Source organism: Bos indicus, chromosome 26 (genome assembly GCF_029378745.1).
Source record: "Bos indicus isolate NIAB-ARS_2022 breed Sahiwal x Tharparkar chromosome 26, NIAB-ARS_B.indTharparkar_mat_pri_1.0, whole genome shotgun sequence".
NCBI classification, from domain to species: domain Eukaryota; kingdom Metazoa; phylum Chordata; class Mammalia; order Artiodactyla; family Bovidae; genus Bos; species Bos indicus.
The window spans coordinates 35,172,413-35,190,641 of NC_091785.1; the positions used below are offsets into that span (position 1 = coordinate 35,172,413).

The 18,229-nt window shown below is 34.9% G+C and overlaps 1 protein-coding gene across 4 annotated transcripts in view; it reads left to right on the forward strand.

The window, feature by feature from the left end:
* ATRNL1 (attractin like 1) overlaps positions 1 to 18,229 on the forward strand; it is an 808,308-nt gene that overhangs the window by 149,427 nt on the left and 640,652 nt on the right. For 2 of the 4 annotated variants that reach the window (XR_011564298.1, XM_070780901.1), the window contains exons 11-15: positions 8,812 to 8,896; positions 10,562 to 10,770; positions 12,015 to 12,133; positions 12,758 to 12,805; positions 16,363 to 16,495. Coding sequence is in view for 2 of the 4 variants with exons in the window: in XM_070780901.1 (XP_070637002.1) it covers positions 8,812 to 8,896; positions 10,562 to 10,770; positions 12,015 to 12,133; positions 12,758 to 12,805; positions 16,363 to 16,495 (594 nt within the window). In the remaining 2 variants the exon portion in view is untranslated. Of the gene's footprint in view, positions 1 to 8,811; positions 8,897 to 10,561; positions 10,771 to 12,014; positions 12,134 to 12,757; positions 12,806 to 16,362; positions 16,496 to 18,229 lie in introns of those variants that run through there. The other 2 variants (XM_070780902.1, XR_011564299.1) reach the window with 2 other exon arrangements.

The window sequence follows — 18,229 nt, forward strand, 5'->3', positions numbered from 1 at the left end:
ATATTGTCTTATAACTGAACATATACACCTTTTCATCAACCTCTCCCTATTTCTCCCACCCCTGCAAACCACTTTTCTACTCTCTGTTTCTTTGAGTTTGACTTCTTTTTTTTAATATTTCACATTTAAATGATTTGTTGTTTTTCAGTTGTTAGGTTGTGTCCAACTCTTTGCAACCTCGTGGACTGCAGCGTGCCAGGCTCATTATTTGTCTTTTTCTTTCTGACTTATTTCTCTTAGCATAATGCCCTCAAGCTCCCATACATGTCACAAAGAGCAGAATTTCCTTCCTTCTCATGGCTGCATAATATTCCCTTGTATATATACACTGCATCTTCTTTATCCATCATTTATTGACAGACACTTTGTTGTTCCCATAACTTGGCTATAGAATAATGCTGCAGTGAAAGGGAGTGCAGGTATCTCTTTGAGATCTTGTTTACATTTCCTTTGGATATATACCCACAAGTGGGATTGGCGGATCATATGACAGTTCTATTTTGAGTTTTTTGTGGAACGTCCATGTTGTTTTCCACAGCGGCTGCGCCAATTTACATTCCTACTGGCAGCGCACCTGAGTTTCCTTTTATCCACGTCTTTGCCAACACTTGTCATCTCTTATCTTTTTGGTGATATCCATCTGTCATGTGTAAGGTGATGTCTCTCTGTGGTTTTCATATGCGTTTTCCTGATGACTAGGAATGTTGAGTACCTTTTCATGTACATGTTGACCATTTGTGTGTCTTCTTTGGAAAAATATCTATTCTTTTCCTTTGCCTATTTTTTAATCATATTGTTTGGGCTTTTTTTTTTTTTTTTTGCTGTTGACTTGTTTGAATTCCTTATATATTTTGAATATTAACTCCTATAAGATAAATGATTTAAAACATGTTCTTCCACTCAGTAGTACGTTACTTTTTCATTTTGTTGATGGTTTATTTTTCTGTGAATAGGAGTTATCTTCGTAGTGAGTTCATACTGTCTTCCAGGGTTCTTGTAAGGGAATGAGTCCTAAATCTTGCATCTTGGAGAGTGCTTTCATATAAATAAATTCTTCCTAATCCAATATAAGGGTCTACTCTTTTGAACAAACCCCCTTCAGCAGCTTGTACCATGTGTCCTCCCCCAACTATTACCAATATGTGCTGTCTAGGTCTTATAGGTCATTTGGGATGTAGCCTCTTTCTTTTCTTAGAAGTCCCAGCCTATATCTGGCAGGATTATGCTGAGCCAAGTTATAGGCCTACTGGCCATTTGGAAAAGTGTGAGCAGATTCTGAACTAAGGCGCAGGTCTTGCTGGCGGGAGGCCTCTGCCCTGTGTTCAAACAAGGGTGGAGTACTGTCTCTCAGTGTAGTAGGGTAGACCACTTCTGCAGTCTCAGCTGATAGAGGAAAATTTGAGAACGCAAAACTTGGGGAGGTTTTCAGGGGCATCACCTCAGATGTTCCCATGCCATGTGTCAGGGTCTTATTCTCTTCCTGTCAGGGCCTGGTCTTTGGAATAGTGGACTTTCTTTAACTAGCAGACTCTCCGTATTTGGGAGCCTATTTATAAGGCACTAAGGAGGCCTTCTGCTTTCCCAACCTTTCATTATCTTTTTCTAGAGCTCAGTATGACCAAGCAGTAGACATGAATTCTGGTATAGTAATACTTTTAATATTGATGCTTCTCAAACATCGAATTCTTCACACCTGTGGAGGATTACCTTCCAGGGGCATACCTTCCTAATATACCACAGGTTTAAGTTTTACCAGTTGGATGGCCACCTCGTGCTGGCTGCTCTCTGTGCCCCACCTACCACCGGTGATGGATGCTTCTTTATTAGCCTTGCAGTCTGTGCTTCAGCTCCCAAACTCCATCTTATTTCTTGTGTTCTTGTATCACTCTTGGCTCCAAATGCCATAGTGTGAGTTCTCTGGGAAACAAACTCTTATGATAGAGTTTAGTATTCATGATGTCCATTGGGAGTATCCTTAAGATCAGTGTCTCTAAAGAGGCAGAGGAGGAAGCAGGGTGGGACAAAGGGAGAGTGATGCTGGACGGATAACCTCAGTCAGCCCTACAAGGATCTCCAGAGATAAAATTGTTGCTCAGAGTTGTTCTATACTGGGCTGAAATGGCGGGATATTTAAAACCCTCCTTTGATCAACCATTGCATATAGGTCATCCTTGGAAAAATGTGTCCTTGAATGAGTGACTCTGCTCCTGAGACAGTTCCTGAGCTTAAGCAGATGACTGTTCACTGACAGCATTCTTAGCAATACAGTTTCTGCCTTGAATGATGGTCTAGGCAGCACATATCCATGTCCATTACAAATCTCCAAAATTCAGATTAAGACCAGTAAAAGTTTATTTTTCACTCCTGATTCATGCCTAGTGATGGTGGGGAGGACGGATTTGCTTAATCTGTCACTTGGAGGTTAAGGCTACGTTACATTTTCTTTCATTGGCAATTAAATGGCTCCATCCAGAAATGGCATTATCACTTTAGCTTGCATTTCCTTGACTAAAACAAGTCATACTGTCACATCCAAGTTCTCAGGAGTGTGTGAGTATCATTTTGTCGTAGGCCTTAAGGAAGAGAACTGGAATATTTGTTGAGCAGCACCAATGTCTGCCACAAATATTGTCTATAATTATTTTTGAAAATTTAGTATAATTGAGGGTGATGTCCTAGAGATAGTTATAAAACCTTCACCTCCTACTACTGCATATGTTAAAAGGCAAATAATTTTAGAAGTAGAATTGTGTTGTATTATTGTTTGTCGAAATTAATTGCTCTCATGTGTAATTAAATACTGTACTGAATGCTTTTCTTCTGAAGGGATTTGAGTACTTAAAAAAAGATTATTATTGTATTTTTATTTTCATGAAGTTAATGTTTATATCAAAAAGGATCTTTTGATGATGTGTTGAGGTGGTATAGCATAAAGAAGTTAAAGAGATCTGGTTTTGTTTTGAGTTTAATATTTAATGACTTTAAGGAAGTTACCTAACCCCTAAAGACTCTTTCCCTATTTTTAACAGTGATAAAAATATTTACTTCTCAGAGTTGTTCTGAGAAGTAAATATTTTATAGCACTGGTAAGCAATTAGCATATTATTTTTACTAGGTGAAAGGTCATGGCTGCCACTTATTTTAGGAATCTTTACCTGTCTAAAAGGGCTTTCTTTGTGGTTCAGTGGTAAAGAATCCTCCTGCAGCGCAGGAGACCTGAGTTCATTCCCTGAGTCAGGAAAATCCCCTGGAGAAGGAAATGGCAACCTAATCCAGTATGCTTGCCTGGGAAATCGCATGGACAGAGGAGCCTGGTGGGCTGTGGTCCATGGGATCGCAAAAGAGCTGGACACGACTTAGTGACTAAACACCGCCACCGCCACCGCCACCACCACCACCTATCTAAACAGACTATAAAAGGTTTGGTGAATTCTTCAGGTAATTTTGTACAGTATTATTCTAGTAATTAAAAGTGTTTTTTAACAATTAGAAGCAGCTATATGCGTTTCTGTTGTGGGCTTCCATAGCTTGTAGAATGGAGGAGGAAATGGCAGCCCACTCCAGTATTCTTGCCTGGAGAATCCCATGGGCAGAGGAACCTGGGGAGCTTAAGTCCATGGGGTTACAAAGAGTCAGACGTGACTGAAATGACTTAGCACAGCACACAGCACGTAGCCTGTAGTAGGGGATCCGGAGACATTTTTTGTGGTGAGCCTGGTGGGATTATTTGACTTTTAAACTTCGCATGTGTATGTATGTGTGTGTGTATGCAACTGGAGTAAAAATAAACCATGGCAGTATAGAAATGAAAGGAGACAAATAGTCGGTCAGGGATAAATGCTCAAAAAATGGTTCTAGGCATTTGGTATATTTAAATATACTGAGAAGTATCTGGGAAATGTGGTATATGGGAAAAATTTAGTTCGATCCATGCAACAAATGCAAAATAACTTCCAAATGGATTGAAGATAAAAATAGTAAAAGCCAAACTATACATCTTTGAAGAAAATTAGAGATTATCTTTAAAATCTTTTGAGGTAAGAGTAAAAAGCACAAATCATAAGGAAAACAGTAAGTTTGACCAAGTTAATGTAGAGGCTTTCTGTTGAATTGTGCTACAGAGAAGGTATACAGGTGGCCCAATAAGGATATAAAAAACACCCAACATCACTAATCATTAGAGAAATACAGATTAAAACCACAGTGAGATGGGTGTACAATAATGTCAAGAAATAGAAAATAGCAGTTTTTGGCAAGGATGTGGGAAAATTGGAACGCTTGTACGATGCTGAGGGGAGTGTAAATGGTGTGGCCACTATAGGAAAGGGTAGAGAGGTGCCTCAAAACCCTAAACATAGTGATCTAGCTTAAACATAGTAGATCTAGTGTTCTACTTCTGGGAATATACACACACAAATTTGATGACAGGGGAAGGAACAGATATCTGTACATCCATTTTTCTCACAGCATTACTCACAGTAGTTCATATCTGGAAACAACCTACATATCCATCTATGGATGAATAAACAAAGAAAGTGTTGCTCAGTTCAGTCGCTCAGTCATGTCCGACTCTTTGTGACCCTATGGACTGCAGCATGCCAGGCTTCGCTGTCTATCACCAACTCCCGGAGCTTACTCAAACTCATATCCATTGAGTCGGTGATGCCATCCAACCATCTCATCCTCTGTCGTCACCTTCTCCTCCTGCCTTCAGTCTTTCCCAGCATCAGGGTCTTTTCCAGTGAGTCAGCTCTTCGCATCAGGTGGCCAAAGTATTGCGGTTTCAGCTTCAACATCAGTCCTTCCAATGAATATTCAGGACTGATTTCCTTTAGGATGGACTGGTTGGATCTCCTTGCAGTGCAACAGACTCTCAAGAGTTTTCTCTAACACCACAGTTCTAAAGCATCAATTCTTTGGCACTCAGCTTTCTTTGTAGTCCAACTCTCACGTCCATACATGGCTACTGGAAAAACCATAGCTTTGACTAGATGGACCTTTGTTGGCAAAGTAATGTCTCTGCTTTTTAATATGCTGTCTAGATAGGTCATAGCTTTTCTTCCAAGGAGCAAGCATCTTTTAATGTCATGGCTGTAGTCATCTGCAGTGATTTTCAAGCCCAAGAAAATAAAGTCTGTCACTGTTCCCAATATTTCCCCATCTATTTGCCATGAAGTGATGGGACCAGATGCCATGATCTTAGTTTTCTGAATGTTGAGTTTTAAGCCAGATTTTTCACTCTCTTCTTTCATTTTCATCAAGAGGCTCTTTAGTTCTTCTTTGCTTTCTGCTGTAAGGGTGGTGTCATCTACATATCTGAGGTTATTGATATTTCTCCCAGCAATCTTGATTCCACTTGTGCCTCATCCAGCCCAGCATTTCTCATGATGTTCTCTGCATATAAGTTAAATAAGCAGGGTGACAATATACAGCCTTGACGTGCTCCTTTTCCTATTTGGAACCAGTCTGTTGTTCCATGTCCAGTTCTAACTGTTGCTTCTTGACCTGCAAACAGATTTCTCAGGATGCAGGTCAGATGGTTTGGTATTCCCATCTCCTTAAGAACTTCTCACAGTTTGTTGTGATCCACACAGTCAAAGAATAAATTAGAACAAATTTGACTGCTATAGTATTTCAACATTAATAATACAATAATATAATAGTAATATATTAATAATATAAATATAATATTATAATATTAATAGAATAAAATAAATTTAATAATATAGTATTAATATTTCACTGTATATACAAAAGTGTCATATAAACATACAATTTGTATATTATTAATGTTCAGGGTTAAAAGGAAGGAAATTCTGGAACATTCTGCAGCACAGATGTACTTTGAATACATGCTGAGGGAAATAAACCAGTCACAAAAGGAGAGATGCTTCATGAGTTTATTCATTGAGGTGCTAGAGCAGTCACACTTGTAGGTAAAAAAGTCAAATAATGCTTACCAGGGGCTGGGGTAGAGAGGAATGGGTAGTTATTGTTTAATCGGTACAGAGTTATAGTTTGTAAGATGAAGAAAGCCCTGGAGATGGATGGTGATGATAATTTCTCAATAGTGTGAATGTACTTAATGTTACTGATCTGTCCCCTTTAAAAGTGGTGAAAATGGGGAAAACAAAAAACAACAGGTTGAACAGAATAAGCAAGGTGGAGAAGAATCTACATAGTTTGCATAGCTTTATACCAGTTGTTATTAATATAAAGTTTTATAACCTACAAAAATACTCTATACAGATCATAAATATGAAATTGATAAGCAAATACAGGATAGTGATTGCATCCAAAGACAGAAGACATAAAGCAGTCAAGTTTGAGAGGGTGTATCCGGGTAGTCGCCATCATATATGTAACGCTTTCTTTAAAAACTCTCCCATAGACTTGGTAAAGTACTGCCTGTGAGAAGTCTGGGTACTGGTGTGTAGGTACTTATGATGTCATTGTTTTTACTACTCTGTGTGCTTAAAAGTTTTTCTTTTTTCCTGAAGACAGTAGCTTGTAGAACTGAAAGAGTTCTTATAAAGGCCTAATTTTTAGAAAATGACCTTTATTCTCTCAGCTGTTTTTCCTGACTCACTTCTTAAATGGTTTCTTTGGGCGTTTTTCCTGGTTCTCATCTCTGAAATCTGCTTTTCTCCCTCCTGCTGCTTTGTTTTGAATGATGAGCCAAATTACTTAGTCTTCAGTTCTGGATAGGCTCAGGTTATTGGGTCAGTTTCTTTTCTGGACTCCAAATGTCCCCAGAATGATGCTGGAGATGATTCTTCTTTGGAGGTTTTTATGATGAACTGGTTTCCAGAAGTCCTACTCTTTCATTTGACTCTGTTTCACTTCCTTGAAGCGTACTCAGGTTTCTGACTCTGTTGTTGGAATACTATATTCAACACACAATTTATGAATTATTGGTCATCTGAGGGGTGTGTGTGTGTGTGTGTGTGTGTGTGTGTGTGTGTGTTGGGTTTTGGTGGCATGATTAAAATCTATCTATGCTAACTCATTACCTGTCTCTAACATTTTCATCTCTTTTCTTTTTCAAAGTCTCTACCCTTTACAAGTCACCCCTTCTCTCCAAATGGGAATAATCTTTCAGAATCCCATCAATATACTTTTATAAGTCAGGCATTCATAAACATAATTTATAGCAAAACAAAGGTAATCTAATGGGCCTTAAGGACATTACTTGACTTCTCCTGGGTCTCATTCTTCATTTCTAGCATATGGAGATACCTGCTCAGTTAGCCTCACTGGATTCTTCACAAAGACTACTTAAATTATGCAGATGAAAGCACTTGGAAATTTTTAATATTACTATGTGCATATTAATGTCCATTTCTTAAGTGAACTTTAGCATGTAAAAAGTGGTAGACTATGAATGTTACATGTAGGCCTGTAAGATAGTTTTCAAAATGTGATCTTCAGAGCCTTGGCTCCCCTGGGATTGTAAGTAGGTGCTATGTGAATAACGCTTCTGTGGATAAAACTTTGGGAAAACACCGGGTTTAGTAAAGTTAGGCTTCTCTGCCTTTGTACTCTGTTTTTTCAGAGTATTTAATAATTACTTCGTGGACTAAAAAGATTATATCAACTAAAAAAATACCCCTTTGGTGGAGGGTATTTATGTACTGTGGGACATAAAACCCAAGATACATTTTGTTACTCTGAGTCTTCCAGTTTATTTTCTAAGCTACGATTTTGGTTTTTGTAATTCCCTTGATCTTTACTAGTAATAATATTGAATTGAAACCAAATTTATTATTTTTCTTCTACTGTAATATATATGGCTGTTTATATAGGAAAATAAGTAATTCAACAATTACAACTAACTGTATTTTAGATTATTTTTTTCTTTTTCAGAAGGGCTTCTAAGTTGCCAAAATGTGGGAAAAAAATGTTTTTAAAGCTTGTTATACCTATGTACTTATATTAAATACCTAGGCCTGCTTTTAGATAGGCTATACCTAAGAGGATAAAATCTAGAACACTGTCCTGAGAATGTTTCTAGTCACTGAATCCTGAGTTATTTGACACGTCAAGATTTCTAATAATTGATGTGTGGATTCTGAGGTTATATGTAAATGAAAAAGTTTTCTTTAATAATTTTTCTTTCCATAATCATTATGTAACTCATGAACTATTTAGATTTTTTTTCGTTTGTTCCTATTTTTTGCAACTAAAGCTCTTCTTTACATAAAATGAAAACTTTTCTTTTGAAATATCAACTTATTAAACTGATTTAAACATTTTATTTTGATGATTCCATTTTAGGCTTTTTTCACTTACATTCTATTTAATTTTGCATGCATACATGTAAAATTTGATTTAATGATTTAACTTTATGATACATTTTCCCAGTATTGATGTTCATGAATTTTGCCATATGAACCTTGTTTTATATGTCATTGAAATTACCCTCCAAAATAAAGTACACCTAATTTGTTTCCTTTAATTTCCTTTATTCATTGACATTGTCATTGAAATAAAGTATGTCATTGAAATTACCCTCCAAAATAAAGTCATTGAAATTACCCTCCAAAATAAAGTACACCTAATTTGTTTCCTTTAATTTCCTTTATTCTCATACATATAAAGTTATTTGTGAGAATTTTAGACAGAAGTTATTTTTATTTAGGGAATAATGCTAGTTGAGTAAATCACGTTAAATTGTAGGTAATGGGAAATTAATGAAAGCTTTCCTAATTTTAAGTATTGTATCTTTGTTTGTCCAGTGATCGTTTTGTAGTATGTGTCTTTAATTGTTCTTTTATTTCATTTTTTGTTTTGCTGTTTTCATTTTTCTAGCTTGTGACGAATGGAAAATACTACCGAAACCAAACCTTCATAGAGACGTCAACAGATTTGGTCACTCTGCAGTTGTCATCAACGGGTAAAAGAAGCATGTTTACCAGTCATACTACCCACAGATTTTGTTATTCTTTAAGCAAATTATTGTTTGTAATCAATGGCAGTATTTTTATGTATTGCTTCAATACCGTGGGAATAAATTTTGGTTCATTAACCATTATCCTTCTTTCTTTTCTGTTTAAATTTATTTAAGGGGCAGGGGAGTATCAGAGGAAAGATGCTGAGATAGAGCTTCAGATACTCTAAAATTTTCATCCTGCCTTAATTTCTTTTTCCAGAGATCAGATCATGAACTATTTCCCTAAAAAAATCAGCCTGAAGTTATAGAAAGGCTAGCCACATATTCTATTGAGGAGAGCAAGGGAAGTGAGAATAATTAGGTTCTCATTTTGGTTCTGTCATAACTGAATGTGTGACTTTTGACGAGTCCCTTAACCTATCTGGCTTTTCATGTGTGCGTGCTCAGTCTCTTTAGTCCTGTAGTCCTGTCCGATTTTTTGCGACGTTCTGGACCATAGCCTGCTGGGCTCCTCTGTCCAATGGATTCTGCAGGCAAAAATACTGGAGTGGGTTGTCATGTCCCCCTCCAGGTGATCTTCCTGACCCAGGGATAAAACTTGCATCTCTTATGTCTCCTGCGTTTGCAGGCGGGTTCTTTACCTTGTGGCTCAGACGGTAAAGCGTCTACCTACACTGTGGGAGACCCGGGTTCGAGCCCTGGGTCGGGAAGATCCTCTGGAGAAGGAAATGGCAACCCACTCCAGTATTCTTGCCTGGAACATGCCATGGACGGAGGAATCCGGTAGGCTACAGTCCATGGGATCGCAAAGAGTCGGACACGACTGAGCGACTTCACTTCACTTCTTTACCACTAGCGCCACCTGGGAAGCCCATCTGGCCTTTAGTACCCTTATATTCACTGGGAATTTGGACTGGATGATCATTGTTACCTTCCTCCTGTAGGGTAGTGTGATTTTGCTATTTCTATAGCAAAAATCCATTAATGTGGACTCATGACCATAAATAACATGCTAGATCATCCATTAGCTTAAAATTTGTGATTCATAATGACATTTTTATGAGGTCATTTTATTACTACCTTATTCTAATTATGTGAAAGTTGTCCAGTATGATGCTGAAAATAAAACTGTGTAAATGGTATCAGTTGGCTTTTGTGATGGAAATAAGTGAAATCCAGAGTGTAAACATAAAGACTTTAAGCTTCTCTGTTGAAAATTGCATTTCGTTGATTTTTATTTTACTTTTTAAATAATAAAGAATATTCTTGAAGTATTTTCTGATCTTTTCCATAAATGAAAATTAGGCTGTTTTGAGGCCATTTCAAATTTCTTTGGTGCTGGTAGTATTACTTCAGTCATCATCTGGGCTTTTCTTTTCAAATTGAAACTTTGAAAATCTTTTTGATTATTTTACTCTTGGTCATTTTATTTTATAAAAGGATAGTAACAGTATACAAAGAATTCTATATCCAATTTCTAAATTCTTTGTATTCAAAAAATTTAATTCTATATGGCAATTCTAAAGTATATCTTGTTATTTCCATATAGCTACTATATATTTCTAAAACTGTTTCCTCCCTAGATAAAAAATGTAAAATGCATATTTAAATTATTTTAGAAACTCATTAGATACTTTTTTTTTAAGATTCTTGTTTTGTTTTTAATAGGTCCATGTATATATTTGGAGGATTTTCTAGTGTACTCCTTAACGATATACTTGTATACAAGCCTCCAAATTGCAAGGCTTTCAGAGATGAAGAACTTTGTAAAAATGCTGGTCCAGGAATAAAATGTATTTGGAACAAAAATCACTGTGAATCTTGGGACTCTGGGAATACTAATAATATTCTTAGAGCAAAGTGCCCTCTGAAAACAGGTGAAATATTTTTTTACTTCTTTTTGACATAAAGCATCTCTACTTGGCTTGAAATGGAAGTGCATTCCTGCTCATAAGAATTACCTTAATAGTTTTCAAAAATTAAAAACTCATAATCCTCTAACTAAGAATCCTAATGTTTGAATTTAGCAGTGATTAATAATTTAATATCTTTCTTAACTATCTTTAGTTTTCTTTTTTGAATGTGTAATAGTCATATATCTCTGTATAATAGTAATATATCAATTTTGACATGTAACATAGCCATATTATATGAATTATTTTTGTATGTAAGTATAAAATTCTCTCAAATACATCCTTTCTTAGATATATTGTATGCTTCAAAGAAATAAAATGAAGTAATTTATTCTGCATTTGGTACTTTTTTTCTTCCTGAATTATTGTCAAACCATCCCATAAAGCTAAAAAGTTTCTAGAATTTGATGTCCTGTTATAACTCAATATTTCTTATAAAATATTGAATAAATAATTCAAACTTATAAATTTGCATGCCAAGTTGCTTCAGTCATGTCAAACTCTTTGCAACCCTGTGGACTGTACTCCTCCAGGCTCCTTTGTCCTTGAGGATTCTCCAGGCAGGAATAATAGAGTGGGTTGCCATGCCCTCCTCTAGGGGATCTTCCTGACCCAGCTCAAACCCGCATCTCTTGTCTCCTCTTTTGGCAGGCAGGTTCTTTACCATTAGCGCCACCTGGGATGCCCTGATTTATGAATAATTAATAGTAAATATTTATAAAGAATGATTTGGACATAAATTTTCAGTTTTCTTTGAATGAATGGGGCTTTTATATATTTTTGGTGCTACAATGAACAGATCAGGTTTTGCTAATCTATAATCAGTCGGATGTCTCTAGATAGCTTTATGAAGAATGATAAACAATGAGCATTTGTTATAATCTTTTCTTTTAAATGTATAGTAATACATTTTGTTTAATAAAATACCTCTAAGTCTTTTTTTCCTTCATAATGTGTAAATGTCAAATGAGTGTAGGATCCTGATAGAGTGAATAATCAAGAGGAGGGCAGGAGGTATTTAAATCCCTGTAAATCCAATTAAATTACAAAACTGCCTTCATATTGGAGAACTTATTTTGATATTGATGATTATATTTATGGTTTAAAAATGTCCTCGTGATTCTTAGCAGATGTTAAAAATATGTGAATTAAGAAGTGTGACATTTTCTTTTCATCCTAATGTGTTCTGTCTCCCATTTGTATCACAGCTGCTTCTGATGACAGATGTTATAGATATGCAGATTGTGCCAGCTGTACCGCCAATACAAATGGGTGCCAGTGGTGTGATGACAAGAAATGCATTTCATCAACCAGTAACTGCAGCATGGTTAGTATTTATGGGTAAATGATGATGTAGCTAACACTGCTACTTTATAATCATTAGCTTACCTGTATCAAGACATTTAGAAAAGGGAAAGGGGAGAGGCAAAATAGAATTATGGTATTAAGAGATATAAACTACTATGTATAAAAAGCAACAAGAATATATTGTACAGACAGGAATTTATAGCCATTGTTTTGTAAGAATGTTAAATGGAATATATAATCTTAAAAATGTTGAATCATTATGTTGTATACCTTAAACGAATTCAATATTGTAGTAAGTAAGTGAAGTCGTTCAGTTGTTTCCGACTCTTTGCAAACCCATGGACTGAAGCCTACAAGGCTCCTCAGTCCGTGGAATTTCCCAGGCTAGAATACTGGAGTTGGGTTGCTGTTTCCTTCTCCTGGGGATCTTCCTGACACAGGGATCATACCCTGGTCTCTGGCATTGCAGGCAGACACTCTACCATCTGAACCAGCAGGGAAGCCCTATAAAATTTTGTTTGTGACACCATGGGCTGTGTAGTCCATGGAGTTCTCCAGGCCAGAATACTGGAGTGTGCAGCCTTTCCCTTCTCCAGTGGATCTTCCCAACCCAGGGATTGAACCCAGGTCTCCCACATTGCAGGTGTATTCTTTACCCACTGAGCCACAAGGGAAGCCCAAGAATACTGGGGTGAGTAGCTATCCCTTCTCCAGCGGATCTTCCTGACACAGGAATCGGACCAGGGTCTTCTGCATTGCAAGTGGATTCTTTACCAACTGAGCTATGAGGGAAGCCCCAATATTGTAAGCCAACAATTAAAAAAGACACTTAGAAAATATGTAGGGCATCACTTACTTCTTGATACGTTGTTGGTCAGTCTAGATTGCATGTTGAATCCAATAACCTTTACTTTCCATGGATAAGATTGGAAAATTCTTTCAAAACTTAATTTAAAAAGACGGTAGCAGAAACATTGGCTTCTGTGCTGATAGAAATAGGAATGTATAAGTAAGTATTGAAGTCATTTCTATGAGAATCTTGTCAGACATGTGTTAATAGTGTTGTGACTTAGGTTTTATTTACATGCTTTGTGTGCAAGCTTAATCTAAAGTGTTGATATTAGTAGTTTCATTTGATCATTACAATCGTCTATAGATCTGTGTTTTAAATTAAAAAAATTTTTCTTGAGATCTGTGGTTCTCTGAGGCAATTCTGTCCCGCATTGGGACATCTGGCAATGATTATTTTTCGGTTGTTTTCACAACTGTGGGACTGCTACCAGCATCTAACATAGAGAAGCCAGGGACGCAGGTAAACATCCACAGTCAATGAATAGCGCTGACACGAAAAATCATCACCTGGCTCGAAGTTTCACTAGTGATGAGGTCAAGAACCTATTTTAGGTAGGCTATTGAAAATATAATGAAATTAATATTGATAGATTAAAATAGATCGAGAGGAGTAAAAACTAACCTTTTAATGGATAGCATCTAAATGTTCCATGTTTTTTAGATGTCAACAAATTGAAGGAAAATTGTAAAAAGTTATTAAGGATTGTATTCAATAGGATTAAAGATTCTCTTATTGGAGTGTAGCTTAAATAACTAAAAAAGTTCCCATACAGATTTTAAAATAAATACATATTAATTTTTTCTTTTTTTGAATTTTTATTAAGCAAAAAAAGTATCCACTTGTTTTTCAAGATAGCAGGAAGTAAAAGGTAAAAAAAAGGGAGTTTGAAAACTAAGTAAAAAGTTTTTATTATGTTATCTAAAATTTTTCTCCAGTAACCAACCATATTTTGAAATAATTAAAGGTTTATGATTCTGTTCTAAAATAATATTAAAATCTTAATAAGGAAAGCTTTGAATTATTGCCTCATCAGATTGAACCCTTTTGTTTTTATACTTACTGTGTTGGTATATACTTTGCAGAGATATGTTGCTTTAATAATAATAGATACTTCAATTTTATTTGAGTTTGAATGTTAATAGAACATGACTCACTTTGAATGTTTGAATTACTTTTTTATATTTGCATAATATTCGTGTAATGGGAGTTATTTAGTGAATAATGCAGACATGGTAGCAAAGTAAAATAAAACATGAGAATAAGGGACTAAAATGGAGAATGTCATTAGATAAGAATTGCAAGCAGATTTTATTTAAAACTGTTCAATAACTGAGTTAATTTGTATTTAGACATTTACAGTATGTGAAAATACACATCTCAAAAATTGTATTATGCAAATTACTATAAAGTATTCATTTTATAAAGTGGCCTTTTCCTTTAGAGTTTAGTGTTGATAATGTGTTAAAAAAGAAATCAGTGGGTGAGATAGTACAAGTGAACAGATGGAAGTCTCTTATAATTTAGACTTTGATGTAATGTGTCTTTTGGACAGTTTTATCAGAATGTCTGGTGATTAAAATAAACCAAATGCTAATAGATACAGAAGGGTCTATGAGATTTTAACATAAATGATGTCCATTGATATTCTGTTTCATTATTTAGTCATTTTTACGGCAAGTTGCATATTTTGCGCTCTAATAGCCCAAATAACTGCTTTTTTCTGGCAGATTTTCATTTTAAATTTACATCTAGATATATTAGGGTGAAGATGAGTAGAGTACTGGGTTATTCTTCATAGTCTGTTTATGAATGTGCATCTGGTTCATTAGGCCAAAAAATGCCAGCCATGTTTCAGAGTAGCAGTCAGCTTTCTTCTATTATTGAATAAATTGACCTTGTGTGTCATGGAAATGCAGTTTCATCTATTGTACTGGCTCAGCATCAATAAATGATGATACTGTTATGAAGAGCAGTAGAGTTATTTCGATGGTGACTCTACCATTGCTGTTCTAAAGATTGGCATTAAGTTTTCATTCTTTCTCTTATTCTAATATGTTGTTTAGCTATTCTCTTGTCTTTCTTATAGACTACTTTATTTATCAGATGATTCAAGTAAATTGATTTGTTTTCAGTTATGTGACAAACATTTGGAAGTATAGTAATCCTATAAAATAATACTAAGATTTATATGCTATATGAGGAAAAAAAAGCTTTGAGTCAGAAAAATAACATCAAGAAAATTTGCATGTTCGTAATGAAAATGGTGGTTGAATAAGACTTGCAGTACAATTTGGGCTTTAAAAAATGTATCTTATGTGAATTTTTTAAAGGAAGAATAAGATAAAAATTTCTTCAACCATTTTTATGTATGGGAAATTATAAGTAAATTTTAATTGGCAAGTTTTTTGGTTGAAAAGAAATATTTAATCACCCTTACATGAGAAAGCCTCAGGTAAGAGTGTCTACCTCTGGAAAGGAAAGGGAGCTTATGATGCAGCATGTTCTTTTTTAAACCTTTGTGTTTTTTTTTTTTTTTTCTCAAAAATGAGTCACAAGAAGAGTTGAGCCCAAAGAATCTGATTTTCGTTATCACAGGTATTGATAACATCATGTGAAATACCAAACCTTGATTTACATAGGGAACTCACACCAAAGTTCCTATGTTGCCTTTTGTTTTGTTTTTCGACCTTTAACCTTCAACCTCTTAGACCTGAAGTTAGTTGAAATATGAGTAGTTGTGTAATAGGACTGATCAAAATGTAACTTTTGCAGGTTCTTTTCAACCTTTATTGAGGAAATGTGATAGATACACACAGGAGAAACATCAGTTAACCAAAATCATTATTTAATGTCTGTGGAAGTAACCAAAACTGTTATTTAATGTATGTGGAAGTAAACTTAGTTTGAGTTATTGAGAAAATAATTTATCATTTTAGATTGTATTGGATTTTGATAAAGTATCTCTTTAACTTTTGCTTCTCACTATTTCCTGGAGAAGGCAATGGCACCCCACTCCACTTCATTCCCAGGAGTCTGCATGATGGTTTTATTATGACTAGAATTCCTTGATGTGATCATTGAGAGAAATGACTTTGTTCATCAGCTTTATTTATTGAATTGGAAGCCTGTTATCAGATTCAATAGAATACGTTTTCATTACTTGATTTCTGTTTCAGATTGTGTAATTTGCTTGTTTTTTCAATAAGCATACATTCTAAATCTAAGAACTTTGCTTCAATAAGTAAATGAATAAGAAATTCTGATTCAGTAGAACTGGGTTTGGTGTTAGAAGTCTGTGTTGTAAAGTTCACCAGGTGATTTATGTCTACGCTCACTTCATGAGTCATTACTGTACAAAGGCGAAAGGTAACGTGTTTTATCTTTTAACTTTATAGTCTGTGAAAAACTATACCAAATGCCATGTGAGAAATGAGCAGATTTGTAACAAACTTACTAGCTGTAAAAGCTGTTCACTAAACTTGAATTGCCAGTGGGATCAGCGACAGCAAGAGTGCCAGGCTCTACCAGGTAAAGATTTACATTTGGTAAATCGGTTTTATAGTCCACAGATGAATGCTATTTTTGTAAAGAACGTTTAGTAAGAATATTCCATTTTCTAAAATTAAATCAGTAGCAAATAAACATAGTATTGGAGTAAAGATAGCAGTGTTTCTACAAGAAAGATTTATACATTTGTTTCCCATTAAGACTTTCAAGGTATCTGCTGTTTATTACTGTTGACTTGATCAGAATACTTTTCAATTAAAAAATTATATCTTAAAAACATAGAAAATAGTAAGTACTCAGATTAATATCCAGATCTAACAATGTTAACATTCTGGCATATTGGATTTAAGTGCCCTTTATTTTTTAAATTCCAGGAGCAGTTTTTTACTGACTGTTCTTTTTTATTAGAAATGGTAACATTTATAATAATTATTATATGATTCAATGAGATGCTTAAGTTCTGTAAACCAGAACAAAACTCATTTGAAAAATAAATTTCAATTTATTTTTACAGTTAGCATTCTTCTTAGTAGATCCCTAAGTATTTATGAAAGAGAAAATCAGAAAATCAAAAACTTGTATAGATATTTAACCAGTTCCATCTTCTTGTTATACAGATAAGCTGAGACTGGCTACATGACCTGCTTAAAAAAGTGCATGACTTGTAAATGGTAGAGGGGACTAGTAACTGGGTGTTTATCTCTGTTCAGTTTTTTGCCTGTTTCTACCTCATGATTTTTTGTTTTTTTTTCATTTTTTCATTGAAAAATATCTGAACCTATGTAATTCTAGAAAGTGTTGGAAAATCCCATCATAGGATTTAAGTCTTTCTTATAAGTCCATGTAATAAAATAAAAATTAGATTGCCTTTAAAAGTACCATTGAGATTTTGGAAGTTTGTTTATGTACTAAGCTTTTAAATAACGATGTTTGCATGTGTGTTCATTTTGAGTAATTTAGAGGATATTAATGCGGTAGGCAAGATTTGAGAAGCAATAGTGAGATCACACTAAACTTGAAAGTAATAATTTGTAAGCGTTAAAGTCTAAAAGCTACATGTAGATCAATAAAAATACTTATAAAGTTTCTTTAAAAAGACGAAGTAAATCCTGGACTAAAATTAGAGTTGATTGAAGGAATGTATATGTAAAGGAATATTATTCAATAAGAAGAAAATTTGATTACCAGTGGAAATTTGGGAAAACAATACTGAAGTTATATTTAGTAATACCCATCTACTCTTGCCTGGGAAAATATTTTGGTTTGGCCTAAGGGTTGTACTTGACCAGGTTATTACTTTGGCAAATAATAAATATAATAAGCTATTTTATTATACACCAACTCCCCTTGTTCTGTATTCATATTTACTAAGAGCCAGCTTGGCATTATATGTAGTTTGGTTTCTGTTCAGCTTGTCTCAAGGAAGTGAATGCTCTAAATGGAGAACTTAGTCTGTAGTAATTGCCATTTTCCATGAAAATTTGTGAATTGCATTTTTTCCATTGATCTCCTGTGAAACTGGCAATTTGAATTTATCAAGCTTAACCTATTTTAAAAATTAGCTAGTATCCTAAAGTTGAGGTGGTGCTCAAAACTACAGAAACTTAAGACATCACATTTGGTTTAGTGGTCTGATTTAGTTTTTAGCCTCAAAGGCCCGTGCGTTGTTTGCATTTGTACGATTCATTAACCAGTATTTTTGATCTTATAAAACAAAAGATAACCAAAACTAATGTAAATCCTTCCTTGATTCAG